Here is a 26,852-nt window from a genome sequence, read left to right as displayed (position 1 = left end):
CTAAGGAATGAGGAGAAGAGCAGACGAAGCTTTAGTGATGATTTGTACGTATTCTTTGTAGTCTTCGCTATAGTAATATGCCAGCAGGTAGTTGAAGATGCCCACAACGCACATCAGGAACAGGAAGGAGATGATGCGTTTTCCAAACAGGTAGCCTGGAGTGCTGCGCAGAAATGAGAAATTAGTTGGGCGATGCGGCACAAGAAAACCCATGGAAAACATGTATTCCTTGCTGTAATTTACCTTTGAGAGGTTTGACCCAAGTATCCGATAAAGTACTTCTGCCTGACAAGAAGGTAGATGATCCCAGCGAAGGCAGCCGGAGCTTCAAACAAATGACGGAGCGAGAACTAGAATTACTGGCTGGCAGTTGCAGTTCACTGCCATGTCTGTCCAGACTCGTATAACATATGTAGTGAAAACTTTAAAAGAACTCGGCCAATGAAGCTGGCTCTGACAACACACATTTTTTTTTGGCCAATAGGCAATAATTCAAATATAGATGTTGGAGATCGCAAAGAAGCTTTGCACGCATGGTCAACCCGACAGCATAGAAGATACAATCAGCGCGGTTTGAGTGGACACCCGAGATTAATGTTACCAAATCAGTAACTAACTAAGTGTTAAATATGGTCACAATGTCCCCTTCTGTTCCCGAGTTATGACATTGAATAATGGCTGGAAAAGGTTGTTGTTTTTTGTTCAGTTCATTTTGATGTCACAGTGAAGCTGACCTTTTTACCTTTTGGATATAAAATGGCATCACTTCATTTCATTCCAATAGACATTGATATGAAATTTAGTCAAAATAAATGCACGAATTCTTGATGCACAACATCAAACAAATACTTGAAACATTTTAGCTGTTGAAGACAAAACAAAAGGAAATAAATGTCTTTACATTTTTAAATCAAGATTTGAACGGTGTTGATGTCCTGATCGAGGGGGGGGGGGGGCTAACAATCCTTGGCCACTGACTCCGGGCGTATGCACTGGCTGTGTAATAAATTCCCACTCAAGACACTGAACTGTCATAGTCTCGCTATAGTTTATTTAGGTGTTTTATTTGCCATTTTAATGTTTTAATACAGTTACTCGTAAAGCTCTCGGGCAGTGACCGCTACAGTTTCTTTAAATGTAGAGAAGTCTTTAGTTAGCTGGTAAGTTAAAGTACAGCTATTGATACACTGTAGTGTATAGAAGGGGCCATTCCTCAGATATTTCTGACTATGAGTGGGGGTGTATGTATATGTTTTAGGGTACATGTCCATATGTTTTTGCATGGAAATACGCAAGTTAAATATCCATTATTCTGCCACTTACAGCAAACTAACCCGGGTAATTTGAATTTGATTGAAAGTGTTTTGGTCGAGAGAGGTTTAAAGTTGCAGATAACGTACAATTCAGTGAATTTGAACATGAATCTCTTGAGACATTTTGTTGCTTCTCCCGCCATGTTGGACCTGCAACAGCAATCGTTTGAGAGGGCCGTTTCAACACCAAGGAGAGGAGGATGTTGCGGCAATATATCTGCAATGGTTGCTCGTGTCATGTTCAGGTGTCCAAACACTTTCGGTTATATAATTGTAAAATGTTATTTTCCTAAGTTGGATTTGCTGCTTCTCAAAAACGCATTTAGCGAGAGAGAGAGAGAGAGAGAGAGAGAGAGAGAAACTCCCTTTGAATGTCTACCCGTGATCCGGTTTGAGTTTAAGGGTGTGTGCCGTTTCCAGGGTGAAATTGGGCACGTCTCCTTTAAACCGATTAATAATTACCTTGATTGAGGCACAGACCAGCACACCACATGACTGCCAGGAAGGTAGGGTAGGCATCCATGCAGTTTCGACTGGTAGAAACAAGAAAAGCAATTAGCACATCTCTAGGAAGTCATCTGCAACGAAGCCATCGCAGATCAGTTGCAGTGAGCATGTCCTCGGATACCCATAAGGAAATGGTTTGAAACGGCAGAGCAGAAGAAGTGACAGTGGGGAAAAAAATATCCTATGGAAATACACAACAGTGCATGAGCTATGAAACCCAGTGTGTCTTTTTTTGGGTGTTTGAGGAGCACAGTTGAAACGGAGAGCTAGGAAAAAGTGAGCCCACTCTGTGTGTCAGCACACACTGGCTGTTGCAATAAATTGCAATAATCAGTACAGCATGTTGCACAAAGCCTCCCTCAAACCTTTTTCAGGCTCACATGTCAGGATAGTCATTCAAAGAAAAAAACATATTTTAAATAGCTGGTTAAAGGAATAAGAAAGGAAACCAAAAGTCACTCAAACTTATTTGTTCTGTCTTTTTCTAATAAACGTACTTACTAAATTATACCTTTTACCTCATCACTTCTCCCTGATGAAATGTTTAAAAACTTGAAACAGCCCAAGAAAGACAAATCACTTTATGGTTGAATTGCGCACCGCTACTGTCAACACTACATCCAGAACCTTTGTTGAGGCTTTTGTTTTTCTTCTTTTATGCGACTGCGCATATCAGAGAAATAGACATTAAAAAAAAGGAGCGGTCCGTAACTTTTGTAAAGAGGTCATGAATAGAGTTGCAACATAAGGCGATTAATCAACAACTATTTTTGATAATCAGTAAACAGTTTCATTTATTTCTCAAGCACATATACCAAATGTTTATATTTCTACCTTTTCAAACATGAAGCTTTCTGCTTTTCTTTGTCATATGAACCCTCATCAAAGTTCAGGTATCACTTGGCTCTCTAAGAATTTGCGACATATGTTTGTCATCTCCTTTTTAACATTTCATTGACCAAACATTTAACCGAGAAAACACTGAACCACTGGTTTATAAGATTTCTGGTCCAAAACTGTCCGAACTTCATTCAAGTCCCTATACTGACTCAAATTGTTCTCTGAAGGCAACACACATATGACACTGAACTGTCACCAAATGTTTGCATCACAGTTAAGAATTTCCCATTTGTAATCTTTTGAAATTCTTAGATTATATACAAGACAGGATGTTGCTTGGATATTTCGTTTTAAAAACAAGAAGTTCATTGTTGCTGTGGACTAACGGGGAGGCTGGACTTAAGCCTGAGCAGTTTGAAAAAGATTTGATTTTTGAGTTTAAGATTTCCAAAAGCCTGAAGTGACTTGCTCAGATTTCCAGATTAGCAGTCGAAAACCCAAACACATTCATTTAAAAAAACAGCGAATCCTTACATCTAATAAGCTGTAACAAACAAATGTCAGGCGTCTTTGGAAGAAATCACTTCATGAAATAGTTGTAAATTCGTGAATCCATGAAATACTTGTTCCAGCACTAATAATTTGTGCCAGTGGAAGTGAAGAATCGTTATATCGGGTAGTTATATTCTTATTTTGGCAAACTATTAAAACAGGGCAAAATGCCAATTTAAAATATCAGCAGGCCACAGACTGCAAATACACTGTATGAATAGATTTTCCCCTCTTTTAACACGATCATTGAATGTGACTGTCAACTGACTAAGAAGTTGGACGGATACAGGTTTTCCTAATGGCTATTGTTACTTTCCCAGCAAGCATTCAAATGAGCTCTGCACCAGCTTTTTCCCCTATCTGGGAGTGTCCAGGCAAATGAGGGCTGCCTCTCAATAGAAGTAATATTTGTTGGGATATACAAGAAAAGGGAAAGTTTACTGGAAACAGAAATTAAACAGTCCTCCATTGTTTCACTGCAGATATCTCGTTATATTTACAGAGAAATGAGAGAGGAAGAAAGGACACTTACTTGGCACAGGACACTCGCTCAAAACCAGCCGTGTCGGTATTAGCACTCTTGCATCCCCTCTCTACCTTTTGAGCAAAGAATGCTTCAAACACAGACAACAATTGAATTATTCATATCATCATTTTTAACATATTGATTTAGAGATGAAGAAAAACTTGCTTGCTTCTTTTTCTCACCGTTCTGAAGTACGCTGATGAGGGTGACGATGACCAACAAGTAGATGTTTTCCACCACCTTAGTGGAGTCCATGATCCCGGTGAGTGAGCTGTAGGAGCAGGTGGATGCTGAGGCTGAGGGAGACAAAGATTCTCTTTCACATCCAAAAGTACGTATTTGCAGTCGGTTGCAGATCATAGACCTGACTTCTCCGTTGATGACATCACGTACTCCCCATCCCATGCACACAGCAGGTTGCGGCTTCCTCTTTATGTAAATGATGCTCTGGCTTAATACAGAGGGATGCAAACAAGTTGCCTGATACTTCCTCTTTGTGGAGACTCACCACAACACGTTCACAGGCACAGCTTCATGCAAATTTGAATTACATCACTGTTATGTTGTATGTTGGCATTCATCCGCCATCTGTTATTTATCAAGCTATTTCTGGCAAATGATAAGTACCAATGCATTGGAAGTCTGTTAATAGTTTTTATAGCAGACACTGTGACTTTGGGAAAACCCAGGTGTTATCATTCAGTGGCTCAGTCATGGTATTGATTACACCTGTGCTTTTCCATCTGCTGCAGTGGTGAAAATACGGAAGCATTTAGCTAAAATCAATATTACATCACTATAAAATATTGCATTGGTAGTAAAAGTCCAGCATTTGTCATTGTACTTGGGTAAAAGTACAAGTATGGACGGTAAATGTGTAGAGTGTAGAAGTATTTGTGTAAATGTGCTCAGTTACTCTGAAGGTTTCACAAGCTGCCTCAATGACAGGTTTACTCTTACTTGGCCTACCTACAGTCAAACAGCACCTGCATGTGCTTTTCAATGGTAATGCATCTTCCTCTCCTTTTTTTTGTTCTTTCTGAATCTTCTATTAAATGAATTCATCACGGTAAAGCCAACGTTTTCTGCAAAGTTTTCAGTTATCAATCGTTAACTTGATAAATTGCGTAAAGATATTATATTGATTAACCGGCCTAAAGGCATAAAGACCCCAAAAAAATGTATTTTGCAATCCCTTTCTAGATCCATCTATTATTCTAAATACATAACTATATCCAATTAATTGATTAGGTTAAAACTCTGGGGCTCTGTAAGTGTCGATTATAATTATTTTGACACATTTACAATGGAGATGTAGCCAACTGAAGCTAATTTACGAGCTAGTTCAAAAGCAGTATTGTTGTCAGCACAACTAGCAAGACTCAAAACATAATGAAGGTGGAGCTATTAATAAAATGGGATTTTCCAGTAGATTAAGGAGCCTGTCACACCGTATAGTATGGTATTAGTCGATTTAATAACCAACAAGAAAATGCATTTCCCATATGGTCTAGCGGTTAGGATTCCTGGTTTTCACCCAGGCGGCCCGGGTTCGACTCCCGGTATGGGAACACTCTTTTATCCCTTTATTCATCATTGTTACGGTAAATGGCAGTTTACTCCATGTTTATAAATAAGAAACTAATTTGACTAAACCACACCGGTTTCTATTTCCACATAAGAGCCTCCAGGTGTCGCATCGCCGTTGTATTGAACAGGTAATTTTTTTCCTATGAAAGCAGTTGGGTATATTTATTCTGTATGTAACTATGCTCATTTTAATTTAAAGCCATGAAAGAAGAGTGAGATCATTTCCAGCTAAAAGAAAACTGTGCTCTCTCCAATTGCTCGCGCCAACCTGCACCAACATATTAAAACAACATCGCTGGCATCAAAATATTACTAAAAATAATTCAAGTGCCAAAATGTTTAAAAGGTCCAAATGGGAGACATCATGTTGGCTTGCCATTCAATTTTTAGTATTACCAAATCTTGCAGTATTTGAAACTAGTTGGGGTAAACATTATTGTGGTAAAACAGCGTTTCATTTCATAATACTTCTGACATATCGAACAAGACATACGAGAGTCATCCTAAGTATTTATTGGATGGCCCTAAAAAAAAAAAAATAATAATAAATTAAAAAAAAAAAAAAAAAAGTACTTTCAAGTAATTTTTCAAAACAACAGAACAAACAGTTTTTGACTGTAAACACAGTTGCTTCATTCAACCCAGTGGCGCACAGTATACATGTACAACAAAGTACCAAACAATTTCAAGACATTGTTCACAAATTTCCTCCGTGATTCAACACACCAGCTCCAACGTTGCTCATGCGCATACAAACATCCTTTAAACCCTTGTGATAACAACATAAATAGAGCAGATGTCACTACTTTAAATCTGTAAACAGATGAGGTGCAGATTGGAAAAAAAAGAAAAAAAAAGAAAAGAACTTTACATAACATTCCCGTCGCGTGTTTGCAGGTTGCAGTCGACATTCAACACCGGCAGCCTAGATGAAAAGTTCCAGTGCATTGAGTGCCTCGGTCTGCATGTCAGTCGCTCTCTGAGCCTCCGCCTGCGAGAGAAACTCCTCCAGGAAGTTTTCAGCGCTGTGCCCGTTCGTCTCCGCCACGGCACCGGCGGCACCTTCCGCCCGCTCGGCTCCTTCGTGCCCGTTGGCGAGCATCTCCAGGAAGTCGGTGCTGTCCGGTGAGAGGTTGCTGGCTGGTGAGAGGTTGCTGGCTGTCGTTGTTGGCGAGAGCAGGTCCGAGAGGAAGTCGTCGCAGATGGAGCTGCTGGAGGTGACGGCGGTGGGGGAGTCCAGGTGGGTGCTGTCCGGTCGGAGGCCGGCTCCGCCCTGGTGACCCAGCAGCTCGTTTAGCTTGGCGAGTTTCTTCTTCTTTGCTTTCAGTTTCTTTATCAGCTTGATTCTGAGGGCGTCAGTGCTGCTTAGGCCTGGGGGAACCTTCGAGGACAGGCTGCCGTGTTTCTTTGGAGAGGAGATCTGGGTGAGGCCCTTCACTCCGGGCACAGGAAGTGACCGACCAGGCATCGCTGTAGTGTTTGCTCGGCAGTTCGAGATGTCGGATGGAAACGGTTCAGATTTGGATGGCAGCGGACTCTGGGTCTTGGAGCTCTTTGCGCCGAAGGCCCCGTACATTTCCGCAGCCTTCAGCGGGAGGCCCGTGCTCTCCTCCGTCCTGAGATGTGGTTTGGGGTGGAGTCCTGCCGGAATCTGCTGTCTTTTGACGACGTTGGGGATCGAGTGAATAGGAAGTGTGGGCTTCACCTGTGTGGGTTTGTGGGGGGGGGGTTTGGACTTCTGGACCTGGCTCGGCGGGTATCTGCTGAGCAGGTAGGACCAGCGAGCGTCCTGATCTAGTATCGACAGTTTTGTGGGACTTTTCCGACCCGTGGACAGAGGCGAGACATCCGTAGAAGACGCGGGGGATGCTTGCTGTGGAATTCCAACGGGCGGTGCGGTATCCCGAGCAGCAGGACCCACAGCTTTGTCACCGGTTACTTGGGAGGGTGCCGACGGTGAGATTTGTGGAGCTGCTTTAGACACGGCTGCCTTTTTATTTCTTTGATGGCTGACAGTTTTGCCTCGGCCAGCTCCTCTCCTCTGTCCATTTCTGGCTCCGGGCACAAACGTCGGATCGCTGGACAAGTCGTCGTCCTCCGTTTCAGCGTCAGATGGGTTGGAGTCGGTGGGCGGCCCGGCGTCGGGGCCGTGACACGTTTCGCTACCTGCTGCAGTGGTGGTGGAGCTGTCCGGAGTGGAGTCGGGTGCGCCATTCCCACCGGGGACACTCAAATCCTGATTCCGGCGGTGCTCATTTGAAGGCAGCTTTTCCGTGTCTGCGTTCAGCTCCACCAGCGTGAGGGTGATGATGTCATCGCGGGAAAGACCCTCGAAGGTGTCGAGCAGCGTTGCGGCCCCTATCGATGCATCGACGCCGGCTGTGTCCGTGATGCTGCTGTCGGACACGGAGGGTGCACAGACGACGGCCGTCTCATTGTGAGGTGCAAGGAGAGTCTCGTCTGGATCATCTGCTCTCGAGTCTTTGTCACTTGGACGGGCGATCCTCTCGTGTCCAGACGGGGGATGCTCGGTGGACGTGCTGGAGGGAGAACAGCCACGGGGCTCCCTGTCCTCCTCCACCTCCCAGAAGACGACGTGCATCTCCTGAGCGGGGACCTGCAGCTTCTGATGGGTCCGACACCCTTGCGGTTTTAAATCATCGCATTCCAGCCATGATCCTGTTGATAACGGACAATACTCGGGTTACAACGGCACATCAATTTTCACGCATTAAAAATATCTCCTCATGATTTCACTCGACAAATGCACAACAACAGTAACAATATTAAGAGAAGAAAATGCCTTACTGAAGATCTTTTAAAAAGGAGCGCATTTGCCAAGACAGTAGATGCATAATGTAAATACATAATGTAGACTTATAAAATAATAAAGTACATTGGGTAATCTTTTTAAAGTCCTATCTGACGCGCCAAAGGTACATTTCTCGTTAAGCGCCAGTGAAACCAGCCCTGCATGGTTGGCCTTTCCCCTGGTTTTACAATACATGAACTGTCCAGCAGGATGTGCTGTTGGCCCACCACGACGTAGAGGAATTAAGCTTCAACCTTCATGTGACTCAACTTTGAGCAAAAGAATTTGTGGTTTCACACCAAGTGTAAATTACAGCGTAAAAGACAAGAAGGAAATGTCATGGCCATTTCGAGCAAATTCATTTATCTGCTTTTTTTTTTTTTTTTCCTCAATTAATAAGGTAAATTAAAAAAAAAAAAAAACATAATTGAATGAGTTTTATAAAACTTACCATCAGCTTTACAAATCCAGGTGACAAAATGCTTAACTTGGTGATTATACTGTATGACGGTGCTGATTGAGTAGCGTTGTTCCTTGAAGTTGAAGGCATAAATACTGACATCATTGTCAGGAAGCCCCTCCACAAAGTGCAGCACAAACACCGGAGGAACTCTGCACAAAAAAAAAAAAAAACATCACGCAAACATCTGGTTAAATAGAGGAAAAAGTCAAGGTACACCGTTTTCTAAATATGACAAAAAGCAGTTTCTATAAACCTACGGCATTGGTTTTGCAGGCATAAATGTAATGTGTATTTCTAGCCAAACTTTTTGTTGTTCTGCTAATGTAAAGATGTGTTATTATAACATCCGTTCCTTTACGAGATTTGTATTGTTTAATTTGGGGGGAAATAAATTCTAAAGACTAATAAAAACAAGTGCTGAGTAACAATTCATTTTTGGGAATTTATTCATGCAAATAACCACCGAGAGACACTTAAAGACTGAGAACTCAGCACCTGCATGTAAACAATTAGTACCGAGTAGCTGCGCAGGCGCTCGTTTCTTTATCATGTCCCGTACAGAAGTCTTTTGGTTTCGTGCTCGACTTGTAAATGTGACTTTGCTACGGAGAATCTGCAGGCTGTCAGAAAGCCACTTTGCTCCTATAAAATACTTGATTATTTAACAGCTAATAGTATATTCTATTAAAGACAACAGTCTTTGTTGACACATCGCCCCCAATTCTTTAACCCCGACCGAACAATTCTTTTATGTTACTTTTTACATGAGGGTCTGATTTCACACACACAAAAAAAAAATCCTGTTTGTTTTCAACGCGACGAGCAGGCGAATGTTCCAACGCGATGTTTGATTCTTACTTCTCCAGCATCATTGCCCTCTCTTGATCGGTCCTGCTGCACACATTGCACGGGGCCGAGTGAACGGCATGAAGCGGGTGCCAGTCAGGCACAGCATTAGTGAAGGTGGGGAGAGTATTTCGAACCCTGAAAAAGAACACGAGATATGTTTAAAGATTCAGACTTCTGCAAAAGTCAAGATGTTTTCCACGGGATGAAGAAAAAAAATAATGAGTTCACATGTAAACAATGAATGTTAGTTCTCGGCCGCCAGTTTCTTCTATTATTTCATTTTTTTAAATATTTGTTATAACAAAAGATCCACAGAGCTCACAGTGAGGTTTGTTATAAGGTTCAAACATTTTTCAAGCACTTTCAAGGAATCTAAAAGACTGGTTTGCAGACGGCATGCGTCTGACGTTGGCGTGCTGTAAAGTCAGCCGGTAGCCTTTTCCATTTGAATGAAGAAAAATGAACCTGCAGCTTTATTTTGTTGCCACTATATTATTATTATTATTATTATGGTGTTATAGCCGTCTGTTGTAGACATTGTTTATGCAGTTTTAATTTCTTTGTTGAACCAAATTCCAGTTAAATTTTCTCCTCGTGTGCTCATTGTTCTTTTTCTGTTGTTTAATGGGTGATTATCCCCTGCCTTAACTTCCTGTTATCTTTCCTGTAATTAGCCCAAAAGTCTGCATCATCCAGAAATAGTTTTCACACGGCAAACAAGCCGAACCATAGTTCAGTTTGAAACCACCGCATTTGGTCAGACCAAACTTGGGGGACCAAAAAAAAAAAAAAAAAAATCCGAGGCAAAACAGAAGGTGTGAAAGACACCTTCTGTTTTGGTTCGGACCAAACTGAGAAATCTGACTTTTATTGTGTTTTTGAAATGCAATCACATACCTTTCTTTCCTAGCAGTTTTGCATTCACTGCACTTGAAGTCCCAGTGAAAGGTCGACTGGAAGAGCCGCTCCACCCAGGAGTCCATCCTGAGCAGAAGTGGCATAGCGAACACCGGAGTTTCCCTCTGGCCTGAGAGGCACAAACACGCAGAGGTTACAGCATTGTTACAGGCTCCCTGTTTACTGCTTATTTTGAAGAATAATGTATGGATGAAACATGGGGCTACATTCTGGAAATCACACGGGTGTTGAAAATGATTAGTGCGCCTTGTTGCCAATATCTAAATGCCGTCTACGTTGTTTTCTTCCTCATAATCCCCAGTACGTGTTTACGATACGTTTTATATAACAAAGATTCGACTGCAATGGAGCCAGTAAAATTCATGGTTTGCATGTCTGGACGCGCCACTTTGTCATATTATCAGGTGATGATAGATGCTTTGAAAGATCAAAGATTTGCCTTGGATTCAAAACAGGTAATCATGACTCGGTTTCTCTTTTTGTAATGCAGGTTAGATGTCTAAAAGATAATTAAACGGTAGACATCACAGCAGAACAATTAAAATGATTCCAAGGAACTTTCAAGCTGTAGTTGTTGAAAGATCTTATGTGGAACCTTTCCCACTGGGTATAAGCTACGTGTTAACATTTTACAGATAGAACGAGACAAACTACTCCTTTATACACTTCTTTTTGTCACTAATCGGTTGGCAAAAAACAAAAATTAATATTCAAAAACAGAAGGCTTGAGGGGCCCTGGGAGCTGGGAGTTTGAAAAGCATTTGCTCAGACATCTCTCCCTTGCTCACAGTAGCTTGGCACAATTTGCATATTGTTCCTGATCCAACAGTGGCTTCCTATCAGTGCTGGTGCACTCAGAAATACAGTCCAAAGACATATTTTACTGTTTTATTAATTTCTTTGTATCCATATATTAAAATTAACCTCAGTGGACCTTTATGCTTGTTTAATCAGTGTATTATAACGTGTGCAGAACCAGCACTAAATTCAGAAGGCAAAAAAAACAACAACCACCAAGAAGAGCTCGACAACTGAAATCAGATTTCCCCCCCCCACCCCCCCCTTGCCTTTGACATCATAAATACACGAAGTAGAAAGGCACACGGAGAGCGCAGACTTCTGCCAAGGCCAAATGTTCACTCTTCTATGATATGCAACAACTGTGGTGATCTTACAACTGTAACAACTATGACAAAGGCTGTGTAATGACTGTAATCCCAGAGGATTACTGGTACCGGTCAATGTGGAGTGAGATATCGAGTCATCATATTTCTAGACTGGCCTATATTTGGTCACTATTGAATTTACTGCTGGATAGATGGCATTAAGCAGGCCAAAAACCCCATTTAGCAATGTTATTAAGAGTGACTTTTTTGGGGGGGGGTTATCCGCTCCGTGATTTGGATATACTCCAGAAATGAATGAGCTTCCTTGGTCCACGTGATACCCTTCCACCAAGTTTCATGAAAGTCAGGCCAGTAGTTTTTCTTTCATCCTGCTGACAAACAAACAAACTCTTCCAAAAAAAGAGAACCTCCTCCAAGTGCACACGATTGATAAACCTTACTGATGGCACATATCCATTTCTCTACGATTTAGAAATAATTCCTGAGCAAAAGCGTCATCTCCTGATCCCAGCACTTAGATTTGGTCACATCCACTGGTGTGAATTAGTAAGAGCCACAGCTGTAGAACTTAAACGTGGGAATCGAGTCTCAAAAATGAGGTTTTACAACAAGTCCAAGACTCATCTGGTATCACTCAACTTATTTAAGGCTTTGAATGGCTGAAAATTGAACCTGGCATTGGACGTGAAGGCACAAAAGCGTTGAACTTGATTAGGTGACCCAATTTTTCCCCTTATATTATTTATTCTCTATTGAATGTAGTTTTTCAGGTTGACCTTGGATGAGACTGAATCCTGGACAGGTTGGCCTTCAAAGGTTTGAAGCAAAGTGCAATTGCTCCATGATTACACAGCTGTAACTGCAGCTGAATTAAAGAAAAAAACTAAATCCCATGGTTGTACAATTAATGAATCTAGAATCATAAACAAGTAGCTCAATAATGTCTCCTTTTCAGATCCAATAATTTCCTTGTTTTCCTCTGCAGCAACAAAGCGACACTGAAATGCAAACCATTTGTTTATGTGCCAAATCCTGCTTCACGTTATTGAAAGAGATCCTTTACAATTTTGTTTAATATCTAAGATTATATATAAGAGTATATTGTGCTTCATTTTGTCCATTTAGTCTAATGAAGAAAAAAATAAAAATAAATCTATGCCACCTAACCAGAAAAGATCTCTGGATTACTGAAACATTGCTGTCTTGGTGTGTTACCCTTCATGCCTCGATAAACACAGACAGGAAACAGTGTTTCATAACTGTAAGCGCAATCTATCAAAACTGAACTTGAACCTTCTTAGTTAAGTTGAATATAGTACTACATGTCTACAAATTACTTCTATTGGCCTTTCAACGCTTTATATATTCATGAAGTTAATAACAAATAATCAAAGTCAGAATCTGATGTTATTTTATAATCTTCTGTTGATCAGTATTTTTACCTATTTTAAACATAGGTTCTGGTCATCTGATCAGTTTTGTGCATTCACTGCTGTTATCATCACAGAAAGTGCATCACATCACAACGTAAAAATATGGAAATTAGAGGGGTGTTTCAATATCAAAGAAATTTGCCTTCTAATTCTAAGTTAACCAAGCTGGTAGTGAACACAATGTAAAATGTGTTCAATAATTATTATATTAAACAAAGTGAGTCAACTGAACTACGATAAAACCTTACATTTAAGTTCAGTTATACTGATGAGAGCTGCTGGTTAAGCTTGACTTCGCGCTATCTTTATCTTTTATGTGTGTAAATACGATGCCTCATGCACTGGGCTGCCTTATAATTAAGACTCTGGCTGAACTGTTGCCTTAAGGATCTGCACTGATCCTGGTTTTAATGTGACCTTGCAGATACAGTGAAGGAAATAATTATTTGATCCCTTGCCAATTTTGTAAGTTTGCCCACTGACAAAGAAATGAACGGTCTATAATTGTAATGGTAGGATAGAGAGCCAGAATATTTTTTAAAAAAAAGAAAAAAAGAAAGAAAGAAAATGACATCATATAAAAGTTATAAAGTGATTTGCATTCGATTGTGTGAAATAAGTATTTGATCCTGTAGCAAAACAGGACTCAGTACTTGGTGGAGAAACCGTTGTTGTCAAGCACAGAGGTCAGACGTTTCGTGCAGTTGGTCTCCAGGTTTGCGCACATCTCGGGAGGGATTTTGGTCCACTCCTTTTTGCATATCCTCTCCAAATCCTTAAAGTTTCGAGGCTGTCGCTTGGCAACTCAAAGCTTCAGCTCCTTCCACAGATTTTCTATGGCATTAAGGTCCGGAGACTGGCTAGGCCACTCCGTGACCTTAATGTGCTTCTTCTTGAGCCGCTGCTTTGTTGCCTTGGCTGTATGTTTTGGGCCGTTGTCGTGCTGGAAGGCCCGTCCACCACCCATTTTCAGTGTCCTGGCTGAGGGAAGGAGGTTGTTGCCCAAGATTTCACGGTACGTGGCCCCGTCCATCCTCCCCTCGATGAGGTGAAGTCGTCCTGTCCCCTTAGCAGAGAAACACCCCCAAAGCATAATGTTTCCACCTCCATGCTTGACGGTGTTCTCGGGTTTATAGTCAGCATTTCTCTCTCTCCAAACACAGCGAGTCGAGTTGATGCCAAAGAGCTCAACCACATCATCTTCTCCCAAGCCTTCTCTGAATAATTCAGGTGTTCGTTGGCAAACTTCAGACAGGTCTGTACATGTTCCTTCTTGAGCAGGGGGGCCTTGTGGGCGCTGCAGGATTTTAATCCATTACGGCGTAGTGCGTTACCGATGGTTTTCTTGGTGACTGTGGTCCCGGCTGTCTTGAGATCATTAACAAGTTCCGCCGGTGTATTTCTGGGCTGATCCCTCACCTTTCTCATGATCATCGATAACCCACGAGGCCAGATCTTGCGTGGAGCCCCAGGCCGAGAGCGATTGATGGTCATTTTGTGTTTCTTCCATTTCCGAATAATCGCACCAACGGTTGTCTCCTTCTCACCGAGCTGCTTGCTGATGGCCTTGTAGCCCATTCCAGCCTTGTGCAGGTCTACAATTTTGTCCCTGATGTCCTTAGACAGCTCTTTGGTCTGCCCATGTTGGAGAGGTTGGAATCTGATTGATTGATTCTGTGGACAGGCTCTTTTATACAGGTAATAAGTTGAGACAGGCTCTTTTATACAGGTAACGAGTTGAGATCGAGTACTTCCTTAAAGCGAGAGGACTAATCTAACCGGTCTGTGGGAGCCAAAATTCTTGCTGGTTGGCAGATGATCACATGCTTATTTCACACAATCAAACGCAAATCAATTTATAACTTTTATATGATGTGATTTTTTAAAATTTATTATATATATTCTGTCTCTAACTGTTAAAATAAACCTACCTTTACAATTATAGACCGTTCATTTCTTTGTCAGTGGTCAAACTTACAAAATCGGCAAGAGATCAAATCATTATTTCCTTCACTGTATGTGTGCAGATCTAACCAGGAGCAGCAATGTACAAAAACATTATAATCTTCCAAAGAGACAGAAATTCATCACAGTTGCACGTTCATCTTGAACGTTCTCATTGAACTATCTGACTCTGCTCTCATTCACACTTGCAACTGGACAATAATACTCCGCTTCAGTTAAAACCTACTTGGTCTGATTTTGACCCCAGCTGCTGTAATTTCTGTGAGCCTTAATGGATGTGAACAACCTGCTGTTTGAATTGCAAGCCATGCCCCTCTATGACTTTGGACTTGGCTTGAACTTGCCCTCTTGAGACTTCCCTCAGCTCCGGTAAGAACACTGAACACATGCGGGGAGTCATTGCAGGTTCGATGAATGTAAAACATCTACACCTGAACTCACCAAGTTTGCAGTGCAGTTTGGGCTGCAGTAGTTTGAAGACTGACATCCTGAGACTCTGCAGGTCTACGTTGGCCTTTTGCAGCACATGATTTGGCACCCTCACGATGCCATCTAGTCAGAAAAATATTTCAGTAAAAACACAACCAAAACCATGTTTACTCAATCAACCCCTTCAGCAATGTTCTAGTTTCATGCACAGAGGTTTAGATGTATCCAAATATCAGACATCTGCCAACAGCGCATTACAATGAAGACATGGGGCTGTTGTGTTTTTCACATATTAGTAAGCTTAACAGCACAAAATGCATTCCATTAACCTCTATTATATAATGAGGTCACATCTGAATGGCTATTTACCACTCGAGGCGCAGAAAGTGAGAAAATATAGACGACTCAGCTCATCAAGTAGCATTAATAGGTTAAGATTTGATAGTTGTCATAAAAAATAAAAAAGAGAAGCAAAGATTATTACTTTGCTACTGATGTTAGCTGCAATAGTAAAAAAGAAATAACTGAAACGCTTAAATTATAATTCAGTTACATTTATACTTTAGATCTTTTTGTCTTACCTCTGCCTGTCTGTTGGTGGACTTGGATAGCAGCACAAATGTCTTCATATCCTTTCATTAGTTGCCACACAGATGACCGCCGGGGCTTATTTTTGGGTTTGCACTTTTTTAAGCTCCTACAGTTCACCAAAGCAACGAGCAGCGAATCCAGCCAACACAGGTTGTCACCGTTCCTCCAGAGGAGCTGGTTGGGAACAGATACGAGCTCTTCCGAGTCCGTTAAGGACTTAACGCCTGCTGTGTCTTTACATGTGGTTTTGTCTGCAGCTGGGGATTTCTGTTCTGTCCTCCGTGTCTGCTCATTGTGCCGAGTCGACGGAAGAGCTGACTGATTGGAGCACAGACTGCTGCATGTGTTCAGCACCTCAGGAGAACTCTTCTCCGATATACCAAGAGCACCCCAGTGAGGAGAAAGTGCAGGTTCATCCCCATCAGCGGTTGACACACCTTCTGATGAGTGTCCGACTGAGGTCGAGCACAAAGGAGGAGCAAAACCATCTGCGTAAGCAACACTGTCTGGATCCTTCTCTGGACCAACATCCTTTTTTGGTAGCGATTCCCATCCTGTTGTCTCAGTAACTGAGTCATCCCTGTGGTACCCATTTACTTTTTCGCCATCTGCCCTGGGTCCTGCAGCCTGATGGCCATTTCTGACAGAGCCTACATCACCACACGCTACTGGGCTGACATGTGTGTCAGTGTCACTCAGTGGCCCACGATCGTCACATTCGCTTGACCGCAGACGTTTCAGTGGAGGTTTGATCGACTCTTCCTTTTCCTGAGCTGAAGCACTTTTTCTTTTGTTCCCAACAGTGAGCTCCACAGGATCCAAGCTAGCCAAAACATCCTCCAAAGGCCGGGTGACCAGAGGGAAAAGGCACTATGAAGGAATGGATTAGAGCAAGTTAACATAGCAGCCAGCAATAAAAGACATGAAACATGACTGTGTGTGTGTGTGTGACAGCAGTGCTGGGACTTACCTCTGGGTTTGTGCAGAGGGTGATTGACTCCTGGAGGTTGATTCGGTAAGAGCGCAGAGCATTGGTAAGACCCTTCGACGTGCACCATGGACAATTCTCCAGAGAGGCAGCTCTTCCCTGAACCTAAAAAAAACATTGCTTTAGTAAAGGCCATAAACCTCAACAGAAACTACTACTGGACATATAAACCCGTGACATTGGACAATTTAAAAAGACAACGGAAAGCTGTACAGAACATATCAAATTTTTGACAATCATACACATTTTCTTTCCAACTACAACCATCAACTCTTCATCTCTCCACTGCTGTGCGCAGTATATATATATATTTTAAATTTATTTATATATCTTAAATCGTATTTAAATACTGTACACATACATTGACAAACAAGGAAGGTGTTTTACTTGATTTACCTTGCAGATGTGGACCATACAAGTAAGAGTAATAACGGCGTAAAAGGTAAGTTGACAGAGGTATGTTGTTTGACTCTATTAACTGCAACCCTGGATTTCACTGAGTGGCAGTGTTAATGAGGCAGATTCCGCAGATAAACACTTGTAAGAAAAACACGTTATATGCAGTACACAGTTTCTGATGTAAAAATATGCATCAAATGATCTTTGACTTTTCACCATTCAAGGATACCAAGATACTTTCGCCTTTTACTACCAAAGATTTCCATTTGTGTTTTGTTTCCAATTTCTTTAATTTGGATTGGTACTGCCCAGTCACAGTGTTTTTTCAAATGTAATTCAGCTTTGCGCAAGTGACAACAATGCGAGGAAAGCAGGAGCTCTACTGACTTTTCCCAAATACCCCACCAGCGGTGAGGCCAAAGCCCCCAAACCAGTGTCTTCACCAGTCATTGGCAAACAGCTGCTGCTCCCGGGGTCCACGGCTGTCTGGTGCCATTTAAAACATATTACCATGTCACTGCCACACCTCACAGGAGCTGAGAGGGAACAAAAAAAAAAATACAGCACCGCACAGGATATGTTACAAAGTTATGAAGGCAGATGAAAATGCACTTCGAAAAATTTCACCCAAGATCTTTTCTGCATTGTTAACACGGTAACTATCATACCATTTAACATATGTGGTTACATTACAAGCAATGTTGCAAAAATATGTGCATATACGCTTAATAATGTGCCTTCGTTTTCCAGGATTGAACAGACTGAATCAGCAACAGTGCCGTTGTCTAATTTATTGTATTTATAACACTGTTCTCAATCAGATTTTTTGGGGGAAAATTCCCAAACATGATGGACAGTGGTTAAACGTGTGATATATGACTAAATTAACTTAAATCTTAAAGTGCGAAGACTTCAAGGATTAGGCACATCTTTTTAACATAACCGGGGTTTTTTTTAATTGTTTTTTTTTTTTTTATTTATAATACTACAGGAAATAGGCTATTTCCCTACAAAATAAGCCAGAACAAACTACCTGGAAAACATTTATTCTCAGGCTCACACGTGGGATCTCCAGCACAGCTTCACTCTGCCACATTAAAGCTATGGCAAAAGAACAGGGGGAAAAAAAAGTCTCTCATACAAAATGAAACGTTTTGTGTAAAGGTTAGCTGTACATAATGTAAAACACTGGAGCTTATAGCGAAGGGGGGAATTTAAAGCTGATAAATACTGACTGCCCCCCCCCCCCCAAAAAAAGTAAATCCAACTGTTACAACTTCAACTCATCTTGTAAAACTAGTCTCATGAACTAGCAAATACTCCATTAACATTATGATGACCTACTTTGAAACCAGTCAAACAGTTTATGTAAACTCCACCAACAAACACTGACTGAAAGCGTGCACACGGTGGCTAGCATGCTAACTATTAGCCTCAGGCCGGGCAATAATTGAAGTCCTACCAAGTCTTATGTTCAGCATTCGTGGATGAAAAGATACGTACCGAAGCCAACGTTAAATCGCGTGTAATCCCACTATGATTGTGGTCGAAATCCATCCGCACCGAGCTGTATTTCAGTGTAAATCCCCGCTGCTTGAGTTGTAAGTCCATGTGCATCCTTTTGTGAATTCGTGTTCGAAACGTTATTTTTCCGCTCCAGTTGTGCAGCGGTTTTTGTCGTCCCCCCCCGCACCACCACCCTCTCCTGACAGATTAGTTCCGCTGGCCCCCAGTTGGTGGTTTAAGTGAACTGCAGCAGCCTGGTGCTCATTGTTCATGTGGGCACTGCAGGTTACACGGCACAGCCCATCAAACCAGAGCTAACCGGTGCGAGCAGATGAACACTGACGTATTTAAAAAGATTAGCCGCATTTAATTACGCTGTTCTTTAATATTAGATTATTAATTAACTGCAATAGGTCTGAGCAGTTACTGTCTTTTTTTTTTATATCTTGTGGCCTCTTTTTTTTTTATTTATAGGAAAATATAAACCTTGCATACCATATTTCTAAAAGTGAAATGAGCAGTTAGAAATAAAACAGACTCAATTACATTTCCAAATTTCAATATAAATTACATTTTTGCAATTATTATTGTTGTTAATAGTAGAATAGTATATTATAGTAGTATTATAATTAAAATAGGCTATAATTTACCTCACATTACAAGGCCCCCCCCCCCCTCCCTGAGGTGCTTTTAAACTGGTTTTGTCAGTGCTAAATAAATAACTGGTACATAATGGGAGATCAAACAACCTTTCATATTTGTGAAGAAAACTAAAACAAAAACAAACAGACACGTTTATGTGAAACTAAAACAACAGACTGACAGACTTGACAAGTGAGATAGCCTTTCTCATTTCTCCTATATCCACTTTGTACTTTAGTTAACTGATTTTGTAAATAAGGATGCCCTTTTATTATGACTATTTGCTTCTGTAGGCAGACTGTGGGTTAGTTGGTTGGTTGTGGGTGGGATAGGGTTTGGCTTACATATGACCCTCACTTTGGTTCTTATACAGCCCTCACACAGCTTTCACACCTCCTGCTCTTGCTGCCGCCACTCCCCCCACCCACCCACACACACACACACACACACACACACACACACACACACACACACACACACACACACACACACACACACACACACACACACACACACACACACACACACACACACACACACACACACACACATCCAAAGATTTGCACACACACACGTCCATCCACCCAATCCCGCCCCTTGCATGTGCCCTCCTCCCTTAAGCCCATCCTGTATCTGCTGCTCTCCTGTCCTCTATTTTCCTCTTGATGACAAAATGAATTTGCATATTTTTCCCAGGGAGCGCTCATTAGAATGCATAAACTGGCCGCCTCCCAACCTCATGAGCAGGCTATAGCTTTCTACTGTGGCATGTCCTGATGCAAAATGAGGCACAGACAGTCAGCATCAGAGGCAGACATGTGGCCTGAGTCTGGGTTGTGATTGGCATTTGAAATCAGTTCACCCTTCCCATTCTTAATTCAAGGATAAGAATAAACTCTGTCAGCCATTTTTCTTTGTTTCTACATTAGCTGCTAAGAGGAAGACTATTTATTTGATTTAATCACAACATGTAAATAATTAATCATTTTTAAACACAGGGGATTACAAGATTATCTACAGTGGGCATATGACTATTTGCACATCATAACAGGCTGTGGACAATTTCTTTATTTTAGCAACCCAACCCCCACCACCATATTTAAACACACAGACAAGCCTTTAAAGTCATAATACATTTTGGCCTTACCTCCACTTGGAACAAAATAAGCAAGTCATCTCAGCTTGAAATCATAGTCCATAACATTTTAACAGGATATGCAAAGATTCAAGATTAAAAAGATTCAAGGACACTTGTATGACATTTTTTTCCTGATGGTGGCGCTAGAGGTCAGGTCACAGGGTCATACAATTGTCACCTTTACCTACTGTAAATGTGACTCCAACAGCATATACTTAAATACCAGTCTTGTAATATAATACATAATTTATAGCCCTCAGTGATACTCAGATATCACAGTATGAAAAATGGTGCACAGCATGTTTTATGTCTGTATAAGTTACAAGTCACCAGAGACCATAAAGACACAGTTGATGGGAAATAAGTAAATTCCAATCTTTGCCTGATGGTGGCGATAGAGCAAAATCACAGGGTAAACAAACATCATTAGGTTTTCTTTCAATAGCACAAATGTCCATAGAAAATTCCATGCTTATGTAACCCTCGGGATCTTCAACAGCAAGACAAACAAATGCAGTCAATACAGTTAAATGACCTCTTGACACATCTTGACTGAGCTAATGGCCGATATTATTCAGCTGTATGACAGCAGCACAACAAAATAGGGTTTGAGGGTGTTAATGAATTTCCAAAAGATACATTTTAAAGGGAAAAGTGTGAAAAAACACAAAAACCTTAGGTGACAAGCTGTATTATGTATTCTCCATGGCAATCTGGATGAAACCCAGTAAGAGAATGTGTTTCTAAAGTGTTCTGAACCAAAACAACTTGCAGATTTAAATACTAAAATATATCAATATAATGCTTTAAAAGTATCCTAGTCCTGATCTATTTGTATAATATGGATACTGTGGGCTGCATTAAAATGAATGGACTCCTGACTCTTCTCTTTTTCCTGAGTAAGTGTATGGCAATTTAATGCTTTAACAATTTAATTGGACAAAACAATGTGTCTGGGGTTGGGAGTACAAAGCCCACTGCTACTCTGCGAGGCAGTCATACAGACATGTTATATTGGAACCTGCAATCAGCAAAGTCTGAATAAAAACACGAAGCCCACAAGCAAAACCTTATGCGTCTCATTTTCTCTTGACCGAAATTACTGCCAAATGTCCTCCTTCCAACTATAAACTGCTTTATTCACTAAGTTTGTCCTAGAATTAACAGTCGCTCTTTGATCTCCTCAAGTCTGCCTTAATTAGGGATGAGCACACTATTATCTCTCTATCAGTTAATGTATATGAAGCCTGTAAACATCAGGCAAATAACACACTGCAAGGAAACATATGAATGGTCCATCTCGAGGCCTTTTACCCATTAAATGTATCCACCGTGACTTAATACCAGTTACTACATTTTTATCTTAATTTGAATAAGTAAACATAGACAAAAACACTCAATGAGTGCCTTCAAACAGTGATAATTATGTGTACTTGTCAGAGAGTAAGAAAACACCGTCCGGTATAGTCGGTGTGGTGACTTACTGTCAATAATGAGCTCAAACTGAAAATCATGGCTAATACAGTAAACAAAAGGGAGGCCATTAATTGAATTGTTATTGTGTTTCCATCCTTACAAAGAGGCAAAATCGCGTAAAATTGCATATCCAGTGCTTATATTTCACGTATCGGATGAGCAATCGCTTGCTGTGTCATTTACATGCAAGTACGCGGTGGTCTCTGTAAACATTTTCAAAGACATAATTTGCAAATAAACTCACGCGTATTGAGGAGAGTGCACAACGGAGGTGGTGGATGGAGAGGGACAACCCATGCAACACAACCGCATAACGTTTTACAGTTGCTTCGTTCACCGACTACAAGCGCTCCACGTTGTCTCATTCATTTAACTTGCCTACTGTACACTGTGCTCAACGTAGTGAATTCAATACTATGGCAAACACACTACACTACTACCAGCTCCAGCATGCTCGGACAGAAATATTTTTGTATACACGCGCCTCGGAAAACTTCAGTGACGTTTCACAAAAGACAACCAATGGGATCTCGTCTTCTATTAGGACAATGAAAAGCCTCTGACCAATCGGAAGAGCGCCAGACTGGGCGCTGGCCAATGGCGTGCGAGCCCCACCGAGAGTAATGTTAGAGAGCTGAAGACTGAAGACACTGCGTATCGCCTGTGCTGCCTCATACACAGCCATTGCAGAGCATTGAGACCCAGCGATAGTCACTAGGTAAGTATCACACACGAACATTTTAAGTGTCCGTGATGATGAAAATTACTATAACGTTCATAAATATTTTACTTATTTGTTTGCCGTGGTTGATTGTGAAGCATTTTAACTGCTTGTTAAGAATTTTACTGCGGGGGAAACCTTTAAAAAAAACAACAGAAAATAGCCGGCACTAAGCAGGTAGCGTTACATTACTCTGCCGGGGAGTGTGGATCAGACGCTCGGCAAAAAAAAGAAGAAATGAATATTAACCTTGACTAAATTCGACGATAACCGGCGATTTCGTTAAATACGATTAATTTTGTATATTACACTGGTGTCGTTTTTACAAAATGGAGCCGAAACGAACTGTAGTTATGGCGTAAAAATTCAGGAATGTCTAGCGGACAATCCCGTCAGCGACAATGGTAGGAGACTTACCGTTAGCTAGCCATTGGCATTGCAGTGCATCGCGAAGCCTGTCATGTTGAGGCTGGAGAGCGTGCAAATCTGGAGACAAACGTTAAAATTTTATAAAAACACGAGAAAAAGAAAGCCCGTTTCATAATGTGCACGGACACGTGTTTGTTTGCCACAGTTCGGCCGACAAGACGACGAAAAAATTACCTCACGATCTGCGCTTTACTGTAATGGCTGACTGTATTCGCATAGGAAACAAGGCAGCGAGGCAGCCAGTGACAGAAGGCGCAGTTCGCTTCAACTTTTTCCAACCGTGTTTTCTCGAAAAACAAACCCGCAACTATGACATGTAACGACGGCAAAAGAAAGTTCAATCTTTCGCGATTCGAACGACGCCCCGTGGAGATTTTTCCCACGGTCGGAAAGTGTTTAAATTCGGGCTCGAAGTGAGGCGGTCGCCGCGGTCGCTCTGCCCTCTATGTGCAATGGCTGTGCGCTGACACAAAGAGAAGGAGCCATATTCTCCATGTTAGTGGATGAAGACGAGCGGCCATTAGGAGCTCATAGAAACCAAGGCAGTAGCACAGCCCGCTCATAGACACAGCACAGACCCAGTGTATTACTATACAAGGCGGCTAGTGCAATAGGAATCAATCGGGGAAATATTTTGCCAAGATCGCCGGCTTTCCGAGCATATTTGTCGTGTTGCAAAGCAAACTGAGAGGCGGGGGGAGACATTTGAGGGGGACTTTCTTTCATGAAGAAGGCATTCTCACAAAATGGAAGAAGAAATATTGCCGTCGTTGTTGACCTCCTTTTCCACAACGAGAGCCTATGCGCCATTACTACTTCGGTCGACGCCGCTTACTTGGGAGTTACAGTAGCATGTAATGGGGAAATATACAGTGAAAAAAAAATGACAGTTTAAAAAGATATTTTCAAGTCTTGCGAAATTATTTCCACAAGAGAAGACGAAGACGCAATAGAGACGAGTGTTATATCGCATCGAATCACAGTTTTAAGTGTTTTATTTTCAATAAATACGTCTTTTTCTGTCATTTGTGTCTTTTTGTGTGTGTTTGATGACAACATTAAATAAAGCTGAGGGTTTTCAGAAGGTCTATTTTTTTTAATTGCAAAGTAGGTTTTCATGTATATCGACAGATATTTTTTTACACAAACATCTTCTTTTTTTTTTTTTTTTTAAATATATATATTGATAGTCCCACAGCGGGCTATATGTTTATGTGATGCAGTTGAACTTGGAAAGTTTGTCGGAGCGTGTGCGGTTGCAAAGAAAACATATTTATGGATGTTTGTGCAATGTGATTTCCTTCTTGAATCCGAAGCGATGTGTTTAGTCAATTTTAAACCCTTTATAAGGGGAGCTGACCGCGGATCACTGAGTTTTACGGAAAGGCCACCGTACAGATTGCATCAATAAATAAATAAAGTGATTTTCATGGCATCAGCTCCGTGCGGGGCGGTTTCAGTGGGCTGTGTCAACGGGTCCTAACTTAGTACAGTTTGACAGCGGGGAGGGAGGGGGGATTTAAATAGTGCAGCTAGTTGCTGCCAGTGCTGCAACAATTAATCGATTGACAGAACATTAATAGCCAACTATTTTGATTATTGATTTCATCATTTAATTTTTTTTTTTTTCTAAAATAAAATCATATTACAGCCTTGTAAATGTGAATATTTTTCTTGCTTTAGTAAGGGGATATTTGTATTTTTTTTTTTTAAATGTTTTTAAATACAAAGATTTTTTTTTTGGTTGTGGACTCACGCATGACAAAACGAGACAGTTTAAAGCTGTACCTTGGCCTTTCGAAAGCACATTTTCACCATTTTAAAGCCCTAATGGTTTAATTGAGAAAATAACCAGCAGATTGATCGATAATGACAATCATCATTAGTTGCCACCCTACTACCAGTATGAGGGGCCAATAGAGAGAAGTAACCTACAGTTTAAACATTTGTTTTTAGATACTGCCGTCAGGATGGGGAAAGATCCGAGCAAGCCGAGGGGGAAGATGTCCTCCTATGCATATTTTGTCCAGACCTGTCGGGAGGAGCACAAGAAGAAACACCCTGAGGCTTCGGTTAACTTTGCTGAGTTCTCCAAGAAGTGTTCAGAGCGATGGAAGGTAGGATAAAGCAATGGTCGTCTAAGCTTAGTCTTATTTAGTTCTAACTATCAGGTCAGTTCAGACACAGGATGTTGTTGCTTGCAGCTCTTGATTGCGATTAAACAGGTGTACACATTATGCAATAAGTAGGATAATCCAAGACTGTTCCAAATTTGTACTCATGTTCAGCGGGTTTTGCAACAGACAGTCCAATCAGCAAGTTACCTGCCTGCTTTCAGACAATGTCTGCCAAGGAGAAGGGCAAATTTGAGGACCTGGCCAGGCAGGACAAGGCACGCTACGAGAGGGAGATGATGAGCTATGTTCCAGCCAGGGGAGGAAAGAAGAAGAAGTTCAAGGACCCTAATGCCCCCAAGAGACCTCCGTAAGTACTCCAGGCCAACACCTGATGCTTTTATGATGGGAGAAAAAAAGGCTTTTTTGTTGTTGTTGTTGTAAAGAACACATCAACTCTGAATCGTGCCCAGATGAATCATGTCGTAAATGCACAAAATGTTGTGTAATTGACAAATCTTTTTCTCGACTTTTCCGCAGATCCGCTTTCTTCATCTTTTGCGCAGAGTTCCGCCCCAAGGTGAAAGGCGAGAGCCCTGGTCTGTCAATTGGAGATGTTGCCAAGAGGCTGGGTGAGATGTGGAACGGCACTGCTTCTGAGGACAAGCAGCCCTATGAGAAGAAGGCAGCCAAACTGAAGGAGAAGTATGAGAAGGTAAAGAAATGGTCATCTGTTGCATCGGTGCTGCTGGACATGAAGAAACAATACTGACGGAGCTTTAGTCACAAATGGGACTTAAAAGTCTTTTCTCTCCTCCTTCGCAGGACATCGCTGCGTACCGCAATAAGGGCAAAACCGGCAGCGCAGCACCAGCGAAAGCCCCCGCCAAGGCAGAGAAAAAGGACGATGACGACGACGATGATGACGAAGATGACGAGGAGGAAGACGACGATGATGACGACGATGATGAGTAGATGGCGACATATATAGTGGTCATTTGCTTGTTAATAAAGCATTTAACCCCCTTGTACGCACTTCACTTACTGAAAGAAAATACATTAGTATCCAAGGGGTAAAAAAAAAAAAAAAAAAAAAGACAAACAACGAAAAAGGCTGTGTATATCAGTTGTTTTTATGCTGTACAGTTTTTTTTCTCCTTTTTGTATAGTTAACACTACACAAGTATCGTGTCTGTATCTTTCTGCCAGTCTTATTTTTCCGGTGGTAGTTCCTAGACCACTATCCTGCCTGGTACAGTGTAAAGGGGTGGGCTTACAGTATTTACCGTAGCTAGTGGTGCACAGCACATAAAAACGTTCTGAGTGTTTCTTCCTCCTTTTTTTTCCCCCTTTACCTGTGTGTGTTTTTATTTTAAATGACATGTTATCAAAAAAAATTGACGTATCAAAGTTGTTTTACTGATCTTTATGTACCACTGTAATAGCAAAAATAAGAAAAAAAACGCCTTGTTTATTGTTGAAATTTAAATTGCTTCTGATGTCAATAAACTTTTTTTTAATAAA

At 41.4% G+C, this 26,852-nt stretch overlaps 3 protein-coding genes and 1 non-coding gene across 5 annotated transcripts; 2 read left to right on the top strand and 2 right to left on the bottom strand.

Annotated features, from left to right (window-relative positions):
- Nucleotides 1-23,406, bottom strand: alox5ap (arachidonate 5-lipoxygenase-activating protein). Of its 2 annotated transcripts, XM_069720194.1 has the most exons (7): nucleotides 23,389-23,406; nucleotides 23,203-23,271; nucleotides 3,921-4,034; nucleotides 3,745-3,826; nucleotides 1,776-1,846; nucleotides 244-325; nucleotides 1-163 (listed from the first exon to the last, which is right to left on the bottom strand). In XM_069720194.1, the coding sequence occupies exons 3-7, from the start codon at nucleotides 3,991-3,993 to the stop codon at nucleotides 1-3; spliced, it is 471 nt and encodes a 156-aa protein (XP_069576295.1). In that variant the 5' UTR covers nucleotides 3,994-4,034; nucleotides 23,203-23,271; nucleotides 23,389-23,406. The 2 variants fall into 2 exon arrangements, with proteins under 2 accessions (XP_069576295.1, XP_069576284.1); XM_069720183.1 differs by lacking the exons at nucleotides 23,203-23,271; nucleotides 23,389-23,406 and having other exon boundaries at nucleotides 3,921-4,257.
- Nucleotides 5,238-5,309, top strand: trnae-uuc (transfer RNA glutamic acid (anticodon UUC)). The gene has a single exon. It is a non-coding gene; the product is annotated as a tRNA-Glu (tRNA).
- On the bottom strand, nucleotides 5,878-17,638 carry uspl1 (ubiquitin specific peptidase like 1). Its single transcript, XM_069720119.1, has 8 exons — nucleotides 17,300-17,638; nucleotides 16,886-17,008; nucleotides 15,906-16,785; nucleotides 15,337-15,447; nucleotides 10,350-10,479; nucleotides 9,462-9,587; nucleotides 8,592-8,752; nucleotides 5,878-8,007 (listed from the first exon to the last, which is right to left on the bottom strand). The coding sequence occupies exons 1-8, from the start codon at nucleotides 17,315-17,317 to the stop codon at nucleotides 6,254-6,256; spliced, it is 3,303 nt and encodes a 1,100-aa protein (XP_069576220.1). The 5' UTR covers nucleotides 17,318-17,638; the 3' UTR covers nucleotides 5,878-6,253.
- On the top strand, nucleotides 22,679-26,852 carry hmgb1a (high mobility group box 1a). The gene is made up of 5 exons (XM_069720208.1): nucleotides 22,679-22,782; nucleotides 25,171-25,331; nucleotides 25,553-25,698; nucleotides 25,869-26,043; nucleotides 26,154-26,852. Exons 2-5 carry the CDS (start codon nucleotides 25,185-25,187, stop codon nucleotides 26,301-26,303), a joined length of 618 nt encoding a protein of 205 aa, XP_069576309.1. The 5' UTR covers nucleotides 22,679-22,782; nucleotides 25,171-25,184; the 3' UTR covers nucleotides 26,304-26,852.

Source organism: Brachyistius frenatus, unplaced genomic scaffold, assembly GCF_029030835.1.
Source record: "Brachyistius frenatus isolate BFR_SWC_R1_liver_20210118 unplaced genomic scaffold, ASM2903083v1 Contig_5, whole genome shotgun sequence".
NCBI lineage: Eukaryota > Metazoa > Chordata > Actinopteri > Embiotocidae > Brachyistius > Brachyistius frenatus.
This window is presented reverse-complemented; position numbering and strand designations above follow the sequence as displayed.